Source organism: Bufo bufo, chromosome 4 (genome assembly GCF_905171765.1).
Source record: "Bufo bufo chromosome 4, aBufBuf1.1, whole genome shotgun sequence".
NCBI classification, from domain to species: Eukaryota; Metazoa; Chordata; class Amphibia; order Anura; family Bufonidae; genus Bufo; species Bufo bufo.
Window position 1 is genome coordinate 530,441,029 of NC_053392.1, and position 18,780 is coordinate 530,459,808.

Here is an 18,780-nt window from a genome sequence, read left to right on the forward strand (position 1 = left end):
CAGTAGGACTATCAGCTGTGTATCCACCTGACTTCTCCTCAACGCAACTGATGGTCCCAACCCCATTTATAAGGCAAGAAATCCCACTTATTAAACCTGACAGGGCACACCTGTGAAGTGAAAACCATTTCAGGGAACTACCTCTTGAAGCTCATCAAGAGAATGCCAAGAGTGTGCAAAGCAGTAATCAAAGCAAAAGGTGGCTACTTTGAAGAACCTAGAATATGACATATTTTCAGTTGTTTCACACTTATAATTCCACATGTGTTAATTCATAGTTTTGATGCCTCCAGTGTGAATCTACAATTTTCATAGTCATGAAAATAAAGAAAACTCTTTGAATGAGAAGGTGTGTCCAAACTTTTGGTCTGTACTGTATATGCCATAAAAATAAAGCCCCATGAATCACCATAAAAAAGCAAAAAATATTTAAAAAATGAAAAAGCTATGGCTGTAGAAGTTGCATGTACTAAAACAAAAACAGTGTGTTCTTGAAGAGATTGGCTTGGTTTTGAACCGGTTAAAATGACATTTTTGTTCTAACAATCAGCAGAAACTGTAGTCAAGGCAACTAAAATGAAAAAAAAAGTTGCTCTCATTCTATAAAACAATAGGTGATGCTGGAAGAAAAGATATTTTTGTACCTGTTGTATTTCCCAGTTGACATTCCATTGTTTCATATTTGAAAATCTCCAAGTTGCAACAGGGTCTCCAGTGGCGATGTCTATCCTGATCAGTCTATTGTAAGAAACTCCAAGCAATTCCTCTTTCTTGGCATCTTTAAATCTGGAAAAATAATTAAAAAAATACAGTTTATTGTTACAATGATATGAGTAAGAGTTGGGGAAAAAACAAACAAACAAAAAAACGGAAAACCTCTTTAATGATTGTGCCACTATTGCTCTAACTTGGAAGATGTCTGAAGCAACATATATTTACCTGACAATATAGTAGGCTATGCCAAACTCAGGAAGTGACTGCCATGCTTGAATAAACCTCATTTTGGCTTCCACAAGTGGCATTTGTGATATATTCTGCTGTGCTTCCAAAATGCGGGAAGCTAACTGTGAAAAAAAATTAAAAAAATTAATAAATGGGTTAATTTTATCTTGATGTGGTATCAGAATGGAAAATAACAAGCAACCGCTACACAGCGACTTCAGACCTACAGTTCAACACAAGCCGACAGTTCCTGTGTCAGCAGATGATCTTTCTTTGGCTTTATTAGCATTGTCAAAATGAAGCCTTAAAGTGCCCCTCCGATTATAAACAACTTTCCATAAATAAAAAAAAACAAGCAAACACACTAAAGTTTGTAATATATCTTAGTAGAAAAAAATGTCTCCACTTATTAGGCTTCTAATCTACCCCTGCCTTCTGAACAGATAACTTACTGTCAATCCACAGCTAAAATATGTACACAGGAGTCCATATACTGAGGGATCAGGCTACAGTTGCTGCCCATAGAAGTCTATGGAGAAGGAGGAGACGAGCTGCTATGGTCTTTCTCACCTATCTCTCTGCACAGCAGCCTTAGAATCAGCAGCAGCATAAGGCCTCAGCCCACGACCGTGCCGTTTTTTGCGGTCCGCAAACCGCGGATCCGCAAAAAACAGAAGCCATCCTTGTGCTTTCCGCAATTTGCGGAACGGGCGGCCCATTGTAGAAATGCCTATTCTTGTCCGCAAAATGGACAAGAATAGGACATGTTATATTTTTTTGGCGGGGCCATGGAACGGAGCAACGGATGCGGACAGCACACGGAGTGCTGTTCGCATCTTTTGCGGCCCCATTAAAGTGAATGGGTCCGCACCTGAGCCGCAAAAACTGCGGCTCGGATGCGGACCCGAACAACGGTCGTGTGCATGAGGCCTAAAGGGCATTACTTGCACTCTGCAACTGCTTCTTTCTTCCCGTCTAAAGATTTCAGCTACAGTGTGTGTGTGTGTGTGTGGGGGGGGGGGAGCTTGGTAAGTGAAGAAAGAGGCATTTTCTCTAAAAAGATATATTACAAAGTCTCACATCCGCACATGTACTATTGATTTATGTAAAGGGGTTGATAACTGGAAGTACACTTAGGCTACATTCACACGTCAGTATTTTTCTATATCCCGATTTTCAGTCCGTTTTTTGCGGATCCGTTGTTCCTGAAAATGTTTCCGTATGTCATCCGTATGTCATCCGTTTTTTGCAGATCCGCAAAAAACGGAAACATGTATAAATTTCAATAAGCAAATAAAGTTGTTTGGATTTCTTTGAAAAAATAAAAAATAAAAAATTAAAATGTAATTTCCAGGAACGGAATCCGCATAAAACGGATGACATACGTAATGACATCCGAATGTCTTCCGTTTTTTGCGGATCCATTGACTTTGTATTGTACCAGGATCCGATTTTTGCGGAAAAGAATAGGACAAGTTTTATATTTAATCGGACATGCGGAACGGAACAACGGAAACAAACAGCACACATTGTGTTGTCCGATTTTTTCCAGGATCCATTGAAAATTAATGGGTCCAGATCTGGTCCAGATCTGTTCCGCAAAAAACGGAACAGATCAGGAAATAAAAAACGGACGTGTGAATGGACCCTTAAACTGTTGCTGATGTATTTAGCTCACAGAACATTGCCTACACTGAACTCTTCAATAATCCCAGGTACTACACCAATCTACCGCACATATACTTGTCACCAATGGCTGATCATTAGGTACCTGCTTCGTTTTGTACTTCTTTGCATACTTAGGCGAGACAAAGCAGTCTGGCTTGATGTCCACGTTTTCGATGTTGGTATTTATTTGACTTGTGTTCGTAGTGTTTGTGTTCTTTAGCCTCAGAAACTGGAGGATGTTTTGTACTTCTGATCGATATGAGCTGTCGGCCATCGTCTTTCCTTTTGATGCCAGTATACAAGCAGCCATCCATTTGGAATATTGGGATTCCTAGTAATACAAAAGTAGGAAAAAGTAGATTAAACTATTGCCGAATGTTCATGCGTTCATTACTCATGAGGAATTCAGAGTCTGACAGACCATCAGTCAATAGTATAAACATAAATGAATTGCTTGCATTAGGAGTGAGTAAAACACTAAATAACAGCACTCCACCCTAATAAACTATGGGCTGCAGATTCTTATTTGAGGCATGTACTACCTTGCCTTTTATTGCTCATCAGTTGCATTTTTATTTTTGAATAATTCTGCTTAAATCTGCTTTTCACTATCCCTACTAGTTAGGGCTCATGCACACGACCGTATGCCCTCCGGGAGCGCACAGCATCATAGGTTACTATGATACTGTGCACATCGGGCTGCCTGCGGGACTATTGTCCTGCACTCATATGATCATATGAGTGCAGGACAATAGTCCCGCGGGCGGCCCGATGCGCACAGCATCATTGTAACCTATGATGCTGTGCGCTCCCTGGAGCACGATGTATGCCGCTTCGGGATATATGGCCCGCTCACTGACCGTATGTCTCGGAGGGCATACGGTCGTGTGCATGAGCCCTTAGAAGAATCTCTTGAAATTAGCATGATCCCAACCAGGGACGTAGACAGATCTCATATGGCCCCACAGCAGTACCTAGGGTAGGCCCCCTGCCCCACCCAGTTTCCCGGTATACATGCATCTATCACTCCCAGGCAATGCAGAATGCAAAGAACAATACCCAGATTCCAGATGAAATTACGTTGTTTTTTTTTTATTAAGCCGACAAAAATGTTAAAAAAATATTGTAATAAGAATGTCACCCTTGGCCTCATCCACTTTTTCTGACTTTGCTCGCTTTTCCTTCCTTTGAGGGATATCTGGCTTTCTCTGTGTTGAAGACCCATAACTGGGGCTCCACAATTATTTTGCATATTACTGTTTCCCATGGAGCTTTGCACTTTGGGTTGCTGTGTCGAGACTCTTAAATGAGGCTCCATGGTGTTCTTTGTAGCTGGTCTCCCTAAGATCAGCCATTGTTTTGTTTGAGTATTCTCCAAGGCATTGCTCCCGGTTAGCCAGAATCCTACTCCACACTGATGAGGGGACAACATCCTGAAACAGCTTTCTGTGGATGGATAACTGGCTTAGGTCTTCCCCATCACAAGCTTAAAGCTTGTAAAATAGCGGGATCTTGACATAAGGGCCACTTCATATGGTGGATTTGGTGATCTCTGTAATGGGGATGACACCCCTTTGCTTGGTTTTCCTTCCTTTGAGGGATATCTGGCTTTCACTGTGTTGAAGACCCATAACTGGGGCTCCACGGTTATTTTACATATCAATGTCAGTAAAGTGGAACACATGCTTCATAAATATAGCACTTATTCTGAACACTATATTTCTTAATGTGTTCACACCAACCAACTGGCATAAATACATTGATAAATCTCCTGCTTCCCATCTATTACAAAGCTGGCTACCTGCAGCCACCACTAGGGGGAGCTCAGTGCATAATAATTTATGCATGGAAGCTGCAGTAATCTGTTTGCACTGAGCTCCCCCTAGGGGTGTTTTCACATCAGAAAGAGGAATTTAGTGCTGCTCTCCCTGGGCCCTGTAGCAGTCGTGTGGTCTGCCTCCATTCAAGGTAAGCCACTGATGACAAACCTGACAGTAAAGTGTTACGTTTCCTTGCGGCGCCAGCTCAGAGGGAATTAAAGGGGCTTCCAGATGGAAAAAAAAATGTGGGATACCACTTCTTAATATACTGCCTGATCTCCAGATATCAGTCCTGGTCTTTGGTCCCGGCAGCTCCACTTCCGGCTTGAGTTTGTTGTGTCCATACATGACCAGTGCTGTGTGGGAAGGGGCGGAGTTTCTGGCTCATTTCAATAGTTAAGCCAGCCCCTCTCATTGACTATCCATCAGCAGTGACAGAAAAGTCTAATATAGGGAAGGACTTGTGAAGAAAAATCACCCTTTCGATGGTTAATCTAGGAGTAAAAATGACAATAACGCAGTAATATGACCTGTATGTGATTTTTATACTCACATTATCACATCTTAGAAGGATTTCATTCATTCCGTCTGCGACTGGTATTAATAGCTTTATCCCAAATCTTCTCTGTGATACATTGACATCTGGTACAACTTCACAACCTGCGCGCACAGAGAATTATCAAAAACTTCCGTCCACAGGATGGCAGGATCTGTTTTATAGACATTATGGTGGTGGTGGGGGGGGGGGGGGATTTCTCAAAACTGATGTAAAGGAGAACTGGCTTAGTTGCCCCATAGCAACCAATCAGATTCCGCCTTTCATTTTCCAAAGGAGCTCTGAAAACTGAAAGGTGGAATCTGATTGGTTGCTAAGGTGGAATCTGATTGAACAACTAAGCCAGTTCTACTTTACACAGTTTACACAAAATAAACATAATTGATCTCACTGCAACCGAAAATTTCCAAACTTATAAAATTAAAAAAATATTTAGCATGTGCGGCAATGCAATGGGAAAAACATGGCCAATTTGGTCACCAGTGAATAAAAAGATGTATGTACCCCCAAAAACTACAGCTCCCCCTCCAAAAAACATACCCTCAAACAGCTCTGTAGATAACCTAAAAAGTTATGGGTATTAGAATATGGCGATGAAAAGAATTTATTTTCAAAAGTTTTTATTTTTTTGTAAATCATTGTACTGACTTTAACAAGAAAGCTGTCCTACTATATTTAGTGCACAGTGAATGCTGTAGAAACAAAACCCCCAAAAAATCATGGCAGGACTGTTTTTTTTCTCTATTTCAGCCCAAATACTTGGGCCCCATGCAATCCCAAGAACAAGGGGTTCCTGAGTCCCCTTATGCGCACAAGTACAACCCTTCACTATGGGGCTGAGGTAGACAGTGCGCTATCAGTCCCAGGAGTGGATGGAGCAGTGGACCGCAATACATACTACCTCTCCATTCAGAGAGGAGGCCCCTCGTTCTTGGGATAGTGACCCATCCCGTGGATTGCTGATGGGAAAGCACCCTAACACTGCTTGCTGGGAAAGTGCTGTGATATTTTTGCTCAACAAGTGGTTATCTGATTAGTACAAACATCTCCCGGTCAGAAGGTTACAGGACTGTAATCATTACTGAGTCCCAGGGAGATGGATGAAGGAATGTCGTGTCCTTGTGGGAGTCGTGTAAAGCCGGGATGTGCTGTTTGTATTAGGGACTCCTCTTCTGTATTCTTGCAGACACAGCACATCAGGCTTTGTGTTTCCAGTTTAAGAAGAGATTCGTAAAGCACCTTACAAGACAAGTGACACTGATATATCTACCCCAATGAGATATGATTAGGGATGAGCGAATCGACTTCGGATGAAACATCCGAAGTCGATTCACATAAAACTTCGTTCCAATACCGAAGTGGTACCTTGGAACCGAACCCGAGTTCGGGAAATGTCTTTTTACAGTACAAATTAATTTATGAAGTTATTGCGCAAAGTCTCACAAGACTTCGCGAAGCAATAACTTCGGCTCATCAGAGCCAATACATTCTAATACTGTATGGAGCTCCTGCTCCGTACAGTATTGGAACAAAGTTTTATGCGAATCGACTTCGGATGTTTCATCTGAAGTCGATTCGCTCATCCCTAGATATGATCATCCAATGTAGGAGCGTATTTTGTGTCCATGTCCAATCCGCATTTTTTGCAAATGGCACATGGACCCATTCATTTCTATGCGTCCACAAAAAGAAAAAAAAAGGAAAGCACACGGATGTTGTCTTTGTGCTGTCCGCATCTGTATGTTTCTCCCGCAAATGATAGAACGCATAGTATTCTTGTCTGGAATGCAGAAAAGAAAAGGCATTTCTAGCAATGGGGGAGAGAAAAATGCGGATTGCACACGGAAGGTATCCATATTTTGTGGATCTGTGATTTGTGGAACTCAGTACAGACACGGTGATGTGCTTGAGGCCTTACACAGGAAACGTATCTGGAACAGGCGTTTTTATCCAGCAATCTCAGACAGAGTAGGGCCAGGAGGATGGGAGTGATAGTTGTGGCACTGATAGGAGTGATGATGGTTCATGGTGGCTGTCCTCACTCCAATGTTCTCGGGGGCTGTGCAGTGAAAGAGGGCACACCCTTTCTCCCCTCGGGGCACACCTTGGGCCTTTTGCAGTGCTCTTGATGGTGGATGGTTGGCAGGGCAGGTGCAGGGCCAGCGGAAGGTCAGGGACCAGGCGGCCCATTAGTTACAGTAAATAAAGTATTTCTTCACTGGATAGATAATGGAAGCAAGTAGTATGTACATCTGCAAAAGGCTCAGCTGTGAGGTATGGTACAGAGTAGGCTTCCCCCACTTGTATAGGCTTTAGCAATGATGGTGGTAATCCTCTCTGAGTCTTTCTCTAGGTACACTCTGTAATCCTCCCAAATAACCACAGGTGTGCAATTCTGTTCTCATTAACTCTTCCTGCGATTCCCAGGCTCCTCGGTGCAGATATCAGATTCAGATGGCCAGCCTGTCTGAATGTGTGGTGGGCACCGAAGCAATATACTCTTTCCACAAGCAGAAGTCTTATTGCCATAAACGTGTGGTACCTTAATGTTTTGAATTCAGCATGGCCTTGTAATGTGGTTCTCAACCATCTATGGTTTCGCTCAGGAGTAGTCTTTTCAGTCTCAGGAATGAAGATTTCCTGGACCAGGCTTCTCGTCAGGCCTACTTTTCAGGAGCTCACACATGCACGTGGTGGGAACAGCCTTTGACCCTGGAAACTGGGCTAAGACTGCCAGTGTTAACTACTGGTTGCCCATACATAACCATTAGGGATACACATTGCATAAGGAAATAAGTCCTTCAACAACAAATCATAACATTTGATTCTGTAGGATAAGGTAATTCTTTAGCAATAAATTAACCCTTATTCTCAGTAGATGCCCCGATTGTCGGCCTGTATATAAAGATTGTAGACGCTCATTTTTGGTTGCACAGTATATTTTCTTACCTCTCAGGTTTAGTTTTTCTGCAGGTTCTCCATGAGCCGCCTCTTTATTCTTAAAATAAGATATTGACGTATCTTTAAAAACAAACCAATATTGCTTGTAAGCTTTAAGTGTTAGCTTTTTAGGTCTGAAAGACAAACAGAAGTGCGTTATCAACTACTTGTGGGAACACTGATAGTCCCTCTTATCAGACTATTACATTGCTGGACCTCACCTATATTGATTGAACTTTAAAATCTGTGTGGGTAGATCTATCAAGCCCTTCATAAAATCCCCTATTTTATGATAAAAAATCATTATAGTCCTATTTATTGAACCGGTGAACCAGTGGCTTAACTTGAACTCATTGGGCCCCACAGCAATTTTTTAATGGACTCCCCCTTCCCCCAGCAACTTCTTCATAACCCCTTCATCCCATGCAACCCCCACTCCTGCGGCTACTCAAGATCGCTCTCTCGGACCAGGCCCAGTAGCCACTCCGTCCGTTTCCTACACATATATACTGTATGTCATGTCACTGTATATAATGTCATTGTATAATAGTGTTGAGGGGGCCCTGACAAAATCTTTCAGTCCTCCCAGATGGGGCCCTTCTGAGTTTGGGCCCTATAGCAGCCGCTTCCCCTGATTCCACTATAGCTATGCCCCTGCAGTGAACTCTTCTATAAAATGCATTGGTGGCAGATTTTTCTGAAGATTTCACCCTATCCTCAGTGCAGGTCACTTTTTTGCGCAGTGTGTGGATGAGTTTTCATAAAATCGACGCCATTTTGCTAATACTGTAAAACTCCGTCCCCGTCTACAGCGCGCATAACCTTACAGAAACCTCTATAAACTAACAGCCACTGCAACTAGAATCTACACAGACACCAGAATCTTTCATTGACAGCACAGCTTTTCTGCTAGTCAGCAACACTGCATATCGTAATGACCTGTGAGTGTTACAACTTCAAAGATGAGAACCAAGCATGACTTCACCAATTAGATAAGTGAGAAAATGATGCCGCCCCCAAACACAAAATTCTGTCCCCTGCTTGATGCCCCCTCCAGCTGTCCTACATTTAGACAGTCTGTATGTAAAGTAATCCTATCTGCCATCTGCTGGTAGAAAGTGAACATTACATGCCAGGCTGCACAACATCAGTGCAGAAGGGACTTGGTAAGAAAACACAAATGTTTACTTAAGTTAATGATTAAACTTGAGGTGAAGCTATGAAGTATGCAGAGAATTGCCAGATGCACTGAAGTGACTGGTGCAATGAATGTTCTTTAAAAGAGGGTTGCAAGAATATATGTGAAAATAAAAGAGGAGACAAGAGGATGATGTGAAAACATACCTGAAAAGTTTAAGATTATCTGAAAGCTTTGGAATGTCTGTGATATCCTCCTGCAAAAGCATAATTAAATGACGTTATACATTTTGCAAAGAAGATAATTATTCTTATCTATGGACTATAGTAGCATATTTAGATAATTTGCAAAAAATGTCTGATGATTTTCTAGGACCCACTGTTGGAGAATGAATGGAGACATATTGGGCCTCATAACAAAAATTTGTATGGGTCCCCCTTCCCCACCCAGTTTCCCAGTATGTATGTGTCAAACACTACGGCCTCTTTCCCACGAGCGTGGCGTGTAAGGGCCCGATAAGATGCGGGTGCGTTGCAGTAAAATGCGCGATTTTTCCGCGCGAGTGCAAAGCGTTTTAATGCGTTTTGCACACGTGGGAGAAAAATCCCCATGTTTGGTACCCAGACCCGAAGTTCAGGTTTGGGTTAGGTATTGTGTAGATTTTATTATTTTCCTTTATAACATTGTTATAAGGGGAAATAATAGCATTCTTAATACAGAATGCAAAGTAAATTAGGGGTGGAGGGGTTAAAAAAAAACAAAAACAAAAAAAACATGCTCCATAGCTGCCCGGTCTCTGTTCTATCTTCAGGACCTGGCAAAAGACCTGTGGTGACGTCACTGTGCTCATCACATGGTCCAATCACATGGTTCATCCCCATGGTGAGGGACCATGTGATTGGACCATGTGATGTGACGTCACCACAGGTCCTTTGCCGGCAGCTCAACATTACAGAAGAAGACAGAGATCCGCAACTACGCGATCAAGTGGACTCGGTGAGTTAATTTTTTTTATTTTTAGCCCCTCCATCACTATTTTACTTTGCATTCTGTATTCAGAATGCTATTATTTTCCCTTATAACCATGTTATAAGGAAAAATAATACAGATCAGGTCCCCAGCCCGATCGTCACCTAGCAGCCATGCGTGAAAATCGCACCGCATCCGCACTTGCTTCCGGATGCTTGTGATTTTCACATGGCCCCATTCACTTATATGGGGCCTGCGTTGCGTGAAAAATGCTGAATATAGAGCATGCTGCGATTCACGCAACGCACAAGTGATGCGTGAAAATCACAGCTCATGTGCAAAGCCCCATAGAAATGAATAGGTCCGGATTCAGTGCGGGTGCAATGCGTTCACATCACGCATAGCACCCGCGCGGAATACTCGCCCGTGTGAAAGGGGCCTACCAGGAAATGAGGAATGCAAAGCATAGAAATTCAAAGATTTCTGACAAATGTATGACTTTTTTAAAGTTGAAGAAATATTTAATTGTACAAAAAAAAATAAAAAATGCAATAAAAAAGTCGCCTTCCACCTCATTAAGTTTATCATCTGACTTGTATGTCAGAAAAAGTGGAGCAGGTGCTCCATAAATATGCCGCTCATTCCCAACACTATATTTCTCAATTTATTTACACCAGACAATTGGGATAAATAGTCTGATAAATCTCTTGCTTCCCTTCATATAGTATATTTTTAAACTGGCCCGCCCACAGCCACCACTAGGGGGAGCTCAGTTCATAAGAATTATTCAGTTACCATTTTAATCAAAGGGAGCTGTAAATACTTTCTTTGCATTGCGCTGCCCCTAGTTCAGTACTGTGCTCCCTCCCTGGGCCCCATAGCAGTCTTGCCATCTCCCTCCATAGTAAGTACACCACTGCTCCATTCAGATCCTTGAGAATTTTTAAGTAGCTGAACAACTTGCCCTTGTGGGACGTTTATGACCTATCCTGTGGATTTACCTTAATTGTCTATAGTAGGAATACCCCTTTACGTTATATTGAACTGTTATAATATCAATTAGGGCCCGTATGTTGCTTTCCACATCTGATCCCAAAAGATGCGGACAGCAGTGGCATAACTAGAAATGACTGGGCCCCACAGCAAATTTTTTAATGGGTCCCCCCTCCCCCAGTAATTTTTTTGCAACCCCTTCCTTTCCTGCCGCCCCCATTCCTGGCTAGTAAAGATCACTGTCTCAGATCAGGGCCGGCTGCTGTTCCATCAGTTTCCTACGCTGTCTATAACGTCACTGTACAGTGTTGGATTTGCCAAAATGTGGACGCATGAAATCTGTCTCTAATGAGGAAACATCAGTGGCTGTCCTAGCTTCATTCAGCAAGAGCCCACAGCGTAGCACTCGCCGCATGTCACTGGAGAGCGGCATTAGTCGAACATCCCTTCGGCGGATATTAGCTACTCACAAATGGCACCCTTACAAACTCCAGCTACTGCAGCATCTCAACGAGGATGACCCAGATCGGCGCACTGAATTTGCAGAATGGGCAAAACAAAAATTGGAACAGGACCCTCAGTTTACGCAGAAGATTTTGTTCAGTGATGAGGCTTTTATGTGAATGGTGAAGTTAACAAACAAAACCACCGCTATTGGTCTGACACTAACCCACATTGGATAGATCCCTCCAAGACTGTTGGAACAAAAACATTTATGGTATGGTGTGGTATATGGGGTACAAAGATAGTGGGGCCATTCTTCAGCAATGGAAACCTCAAGGCCACTGGATATGCGAAATTGCTACATGATGATGTGTTTCCCTCTTTATGCACTGAAGCTGGCACGTTCCCTGAGTTTTTCCAGCAAGATGGTGCACCACCACATTATTGGTGTCAGGTCTGAGTATTCCTAGATGAACAGTTTCCTGGAAAGGGGATTGGTCGTCGTGGGCCAGTTGAATGGCCCCCAAGGTCTCCCGATCTGACCCCCTTAGACTTTTATCTTTGGGGTCATCTGAAGGCAATTGTCTATGCTGTGAAGATACGAGATGTGCAGCACCTGAAACTACGGATACTGGAAGCCTGTGCTAGCATTTCTCCTGCGGTGTTGCTATCAGTGTATGAAGAGTGGGAGAAGAGGGTTGCATTGACAATCCAACACAATGGGCAGCACATTGAACACATTTTATAAGTAGTCAGAAACTTGTAAATAACTCATGAAAGAATAAAGTTACGTTGAAACCAAGCAAACCATTGTTTTTCTTGTGAAATTCCCAATAAGTTTGATGTGTCACATGACCCTCTTCCTATTGAAAAAGCAAAAGTTGGATTCAAAATGTCCGCCATGGTCACCACCCATTTTGAAAAGTTTTCCCCCTCACATATACTAATGTGCCACAAACAGGAAGTTAATATCACAACCATTCCCATTTTATTAAGGTGTATCCATATAAATGGCCCACCCTGTATATCATTTCATTGTGTAATAATGATGAGGGGGCCCTGACAAAATCTTTTAGTCCTCCTCCTCCTAAATGGGCCCGCTTCTGGGTCAGGGCCCCAAAGCAGCCGCTTCCCCTATAGTTACACCCCTGGCGGACAGCTTTTCTTCCGTTCCATGGCCCAGCCAAACAAATAAACCAAAATCGGGACAGGTCCCCATTGAAGTCAATGTCCGCAAAAATGCATAATACAATCCATTTTTTTGCGGCCATGCTGAATTGACTGCAAAAAAAATCTGCATTTTTGCGGACTGCAAAAAACAGCCGTCTGGATGAGCCCTAATGTTTGTAGAGTCTGACTTTGGACATGCACTGTATAATATATTAGGTAATTGTATTATATACAATATCTGCCTGTACTTTTATCTGTTAAATTACAACTGTTACAAGGAGGAATGATCTGCAGAACATCAGCAGTGGGGTAAGTAAAATGGGGAAGATTTTTAAAAACTGGAGCAAAGAAATAGCGGAGCAGTTGCCCATAGTAATTAATCAGATTTCAGATACTGATTGCCATGGACCCCTTTTCCCTTGCCCCAGTTTTGATTAATATTCCCATCACCCTCCCGTTTATAGAATTCTGTCGTTCTTGTATCTTTTACATTTTTGATAGATATGAGGCAGGTCCGTGCTGCAGGCTGCCGGGCAATGGGGGTCATTTACTAAATTTACTAAAGACTGGTGCTTCACATGCATCCGGTTTGACATCAGCCAATCACAGGCTGTGGTGGTGTCCGGTTCCTCTTGCGACCATGTAACCATTTGTCAAGGCTCAAGGGGAGCCGGACACTGCAGCAGCCTGTGATTGGCTGCGGCGATGTCAAACCAGATGGTGACATGGCTGGAGCCCAGCGGAGCATTGCAGGCCAGGAGAAGAAGAAGAGCGCAGCCGGCGCCGGGAAGCAGGCGAGTCATCTTCCCTTCGCAGGTGCGGCAGAATGGGGGTTTTATCAACCCCCTCCCCATTCCCCGCCTATTCTTGCACAACCCCTTTAAGGACAGATACTACTTCTCCTCTTAGGGTCCATTAACACGTCCGTAAGTGTTTTGCGGATCTGCAAATTGTGGATCCGCAAAACACTGACACCGGCCATGTGCACATGACCGGCACTATAATAGAAAATGCCTATTCTTGTCCGCTATTGTGGTGCGCTATATCATTAACCAACACTGGCTTTTCTTATTGAGGGATAAGACCATTGGCCCTATGCTCCATACCTCCCCCTTGTACCCAATTTAGGGTTAAGGATTGCACCTTCCATTAGAAACCACACAAAGAAAGATGGTACCACCCTTCAAAAATGGTTAAACATGAATGGTTTCTATAGATGTGGGAAATGTTTGGGATGTAGGAGTACAGCATTCCCGAAAAAAACAACTAGGGTCCAATCCACCCAGAACGATTTTGTTTTAGACATTAAGGGTTGTCTAACATGTGATTCCTCCAGTGTCGTCTACCTTATCCAGTGCCCCTGCCGAAAACAATACATTGGCAGAACTAAGAGACCCCTGAAAGTAAGGATCTCAGAACATCTGAATAAAATAAAGAAGGGCTTCGAAAATCACTCGTTGTCGAAGCATTTCAAGACTGTGCATAATAGTGACTTCAGGGGTCTCTTGTATGTGGCCCTGGAGAAGGTAGACGCACACTGGCGAGAAGGCAACCATATTATGAAAATGTCGCGAGCTGAGTCTAGGAGAATCTATGACTTTGGTAGCCTTCTTCCAGCAGGTCTGAATTCTGACCTAGAGATCTTTGGGTTCAATTGAACCTTTGACTCATCATCACAGAGATTGTATAGAAGTTTCACATGACAAGTGATAATAACCCATTCAGGGTTTAAGTACAGCACTACTAGTGACACTGTCACTTAAAATTTTCAATGTAATGTTTTCACATCCTAAAACCACAATCAGCACACTATTTGACACACTTCACGTCACTTATTCACTTTAAATGGGATTAAATAGATTTATTTTAGGCTTTTGAAAAAATCCCACATACAGAACACTAAGTAACAATTCCTGCACATATAGTATAAAAAACGCAGATACACCGAAAAAAAAACGCATAAAAAACGCACCACCATAAAAATATGAGTTGAAAAATAGAAGATCGAAAAAAATCGAATGAGTCCGATTAACGGCAAAAATATCGGCCTAGAAATCGATTTGGGATTAGTTCGAGAAGCGTGAATAACGCAAGAACTATAGAATATTTGAATGTAGAACTGTATACTGTAGAAATCAGCTACAACCATGACTCTTAATATACATTTTTCCTTTTGTACCCGATGAGTTTGGTAAAACTCCTGTAACTATGGAGAATGAATGAATAAAAAAATCGGATACTTCTGAAAATTCGGAGACCCTCAATTTGAAAAAATCGGGCATTCTAATCACTCAACGTAATTATCAACACATGTTGAAACCCGATGTGAATAATTGAGGATGGATGAGGAGAGTTTAAAAGTCGAGATGTTTAGACTACAGGTGACCCACTGAGGAAGAGATAAGTTATCTCGAAACGCGTCTGGACGGAATACCTGTGCGTTAATTCGACTGCGAATCATACATGGCCATGTATTAAATCCTACCACTAAGGAGCAAAATATCGCTTTACTCACGAAACCTACAGACGGACTAAGTCCCACGAGATTGGAGACGAGATCCTAATAGTCGCTGCAAAGAGAAACCAACACTGCTGGATCGTGATGTGAATGGTGGGACGCCACCTGAAAAAGACTTCCACACGCAGAAAAAGAAAGATAATCTTTTGACCAGCGCAATGGGTTGTGAGTAAACAAAAGTGCACATTTACTCTTGAAAGCGGGTTATATCGATTGACTATACAAGCCTGAAATTTAGGTGAAATTGTGCCCTCTAAAAAAAGACTAGAGGTCCTATATATCCAGATAGATATCTGCTACTGGGACTTACCTATACATATGAGTCTTTTGCACTGGGACTTTCACCTACATACAAGTCTTTATAAGAAACCTAGTAGCAACCGTTTTGGAATGTTTTATTGATGTTTATATTTTACTCTATTTTTATTTCATGCATTCGATTTTATTCGATTTTATCTGATCGATTTTTTATAATCGACATTCCATAATCGATAGACTGTATATTAGATGATAATATCTACTGTAGATTCACCATATTGTGTTCTATTGTGTTTAAATAAATTTGTTTGGTCCAACATCTCTCCTATAATGTTTTGAGTGCCGGTCCAATTTTCACAAAGAATAGGATGTTCTATTTTTTTGTGGAGCTGCGGACCAGAAGTTCGGGGCCGCGGAACGGAAGTGCAGATGCGGACAGCACACTGTGTGATATCTGCAACTTTTCCGGCCCCATTGAAAATGAATCCGGACCATTCATACGGACGTCTGAATGCAGACTTATTTAGTATCCACTTCTGGTTTTGGCTCCAAAAACTGCATAAAAAAACCTGAACCTGTGGCCAGACCCTAAGTGGAAATGGTGTGTTCATCTAATAGCAATAAAGACCCTTTAGCCTTAGTGTTATAGATGGCAATCAACACCTACCAAAATTTTGTTGGATCTTCCTCCTTCCAGGGCTACTTCTAAATTAGAAAGTGCAGCTTCAATTTCATCTGTTTCTCCATCCGTTGTTAGCTCATTTGACTCCACTGATAACGATAATTTGCTTATGTGATACTATATAATAGAAAGAAGACGTTGTACATTAAGATTGATGTGCTCATGGACATTATAAATAATCACTGACTGAGAGAACCATTCTAACAACCATGATCTTTATTGAGTAGTTACTAAAAATATGCCCCATGATCTCTGTCGCTGGCAATTAGTGAGAGGAAGCTACTTGAGATGCATGATGTGCTCACCAAGTATGAACAAACAATTGCCCATTATATAAGGCCCCCTGCAAATGCAAAAACTTACTAACGCCTCTTGCAACGAGCATGTTTGGTCTGGGAAAGGCAGGAACTGATAGCATAATGAATCGTTAGGATGCTGTGAGTTCAGGTCAGAGGAGCAGTTTGGGTCTGGTGAAACGTGGCGGCAGAGGGCACAAACCTACAATATTTTAGCTGCTGAGAGTTTTCCTATATAGTCTAGTTAGTGCAGCTAAGGCTAGCGTTCGGAGCGGATCCGTCTGATGTTTCATCAGACGGATCCGCTCTGATAATGCAGACGTTTGCATCCGTTCAGAACGGATCCGTCTGCATTATTACTTAGAAAATTTTCTAAGTCAGAAAGTAGCCTGAGCGGATCCGTTCAGACTTTACATTGAAAGTCAATAGGGGACGGATCCATTTGAAGATTGAGCCATATGGTGTCATCTTCAAGCGGATCCGTCCCCATTGACTTCCATTATAAGTCTGGACGGATCCGCTCGCCTCCGCACGGCCAGGCGGACACCCGAACGCTGCAAGCAGCGTTCAGGTGTCCGCTCACTGAGCGGAGCGGAGGCTGAGCGCTGGCAGGCGGATGCATTCTCAGTGGATCCGCCTCCACTGAGAATGCATTGGGGCCAGACGGATGCGTTTGGGGCCGCTCGTGAGCCCCTTCAAACGGAGCGCACGAGCGGACACCCGAACGCTAGTGTGAAAGTAGCCTAACTCTGTCCACAGGGAGCCTATCACCTAAACCGAATTGAACCGAGCAGTAGGGTGCTGCAACAAGTTCACATTTTTTTATTCAGTTTTTGAAACCAAAATCATTAGTGGATTAAAAAAAAGGACAAGTAGTACCTGTCCTTAATACTCCTTTGGTGATACTCTCCTGATTTTGGCCTCAAAAACTGCATCTAAAAACCTGAACGTGTGGCAGCAGCACCCGTACTCTGTAGTGTTGGGAAGCATACCTTTGTTAGGCCTGTTTCATACTGCCGTTATGAGTTCCGGCAGGATGTTCCTTCAGAGAACAGCGTGCCATAGCTATCTGGACCTGACATTGTCGGATGTTACCAGAATGGAGGCCAACCCCGTTGACTATGATGAGGTCCAGCGGAGTTCTGGCTACTAAGCGTCTAATAGGCCAGGATTCGGCTGAACAAAAACCACTATTCTGCCATATTTTCCAGGTAAAGGCATATTTGCCGGATCTCAACATCATTATAGTCAATGGGGCCGGCAGCCATTCCGGTAACATCCGGCACTGCCGGATCCAGAGTGCTCTGCCGGAACTCATAATGGCAGTGTGAAACCGTGCTATTAGACTGAGCAATTTTCAGGCCAAATATTGGCATCAAGTGTTCATAGGAACGCGTGTTCTCGATAAACAGACCTCATATTCGTGCCGCCAATCAGCCAAAAAACGATCAAGTGGGCTTTTGTCGCCTGATTTTCATCTTTCATCAGAATAATCAGTAGAACTGAATGAGGGAGGGACGACTGGAGTAGTAATCGTTCCTCCTACATACACTTTGTATCGACCTGTGTAATGGGCTCATGCAAACAAGCGCTGATCAATGTGTTTATCGTCAATGAGTAGTTGACCTTCCCAAAAGCCGGGCCATTAAGGGCCCTATACACAGGCTGATAAATGAACAGATCAACGCTAACAAGCGTTTATAGTAACGCTTATTAACAATGATCTGGCAGTGTAAATGCCTTGCCGAGTAAACCCGATCTGCTTCCAGGAAACAATGAGTCTGTATGGGGAAGAGCAATAGAGGAGCTGGAGGAAGTCGCTATACGTAAATGCACCGGTCTCCTCCGCTAGCAATCAGCAGATTGTCGGGAAGGAACACTTCCTTTCCGACAATCTGTTTTTATATCGTCCCGTGTAGGTGTTGATGCATAAGCACTGTACCCCCGTAGTGTTGTTTCTCTCATCTTGGAGACAGTACGGTTCTGCATTTGCTGGGGGCTATAGATAATTTGTCTCTGGTGAGCATATCATGCATCTCTAGAAGCTTAGTTTCACTAATTGCCTGAGATGAACTTTTATGGGGCTATTAGCCTATTTTATAGTAAACATTCAATAAGCTTTTTGGTTTCTCAAGTAGTAATATTTTCTATGATTTCTACCAACCACTTTTTTCCAGTAAGACTACATGACATAGCAATATATGAATGTGTGGTTCCTGTCAGTTATAGTGAATAGGAGTTACCAGACAGAAAAGCATCAATAGACTAATGTAGCCTGCGGGAAGAGAAGAAGTACAGCCCTTCCCCGAGACCAGGGAGTGTCGGGGAGCTTCATACAGTGGATTTTCTTTGTGTATAGAGTAGCTATCCTGCTTTATGTAGGCCT

At 42.8% G+C, this 18,780-nt stretch overlaps 1 protein-coding gene across 1 annotated transcript in view; it reads right to left on the reverse strand.

Annotated features, from left to right (window-relative positions):
- FERMT1 (FERM domain containing kindlin 1) overlaps window positions 1–18,780 on the reverse strand; it is a 55,837-nt gene that overhangs the window by 6,305 nt on the left and 30,752 nt on the right. The window contains exons 8-14 of the mRNA XM_040429777.1: window positions 16,084–16,215; window positions 9,271–9,320; window positions 7,936–8,060; window positions 4,984–5,090; window positions 2,714–2,941; window positions 940–1,064; window positions 645–786 (exon numbers count right to left, since the gene is read on the reverse strand). Of these exons, the coding sequence (XP_040285711.1) occupies window positions 645–786; window positions 940–1,064; window positions 2,714–2,941; window positions 4,984–5,090; window positions 7,936–8,060; window positions 9,271–9,320; window positions 16,084–16,215 (909 nt within the window). The remainder of the gene's footprint in view (window positions 1–644; window positions 787–939; window positions 1,065–2,713; window positions 2,942–4,983; window positions 5,091–7,935; window positions 8,061–9,270; window positions 9,321–16,083; window positions 16,216–18,780) is intronic.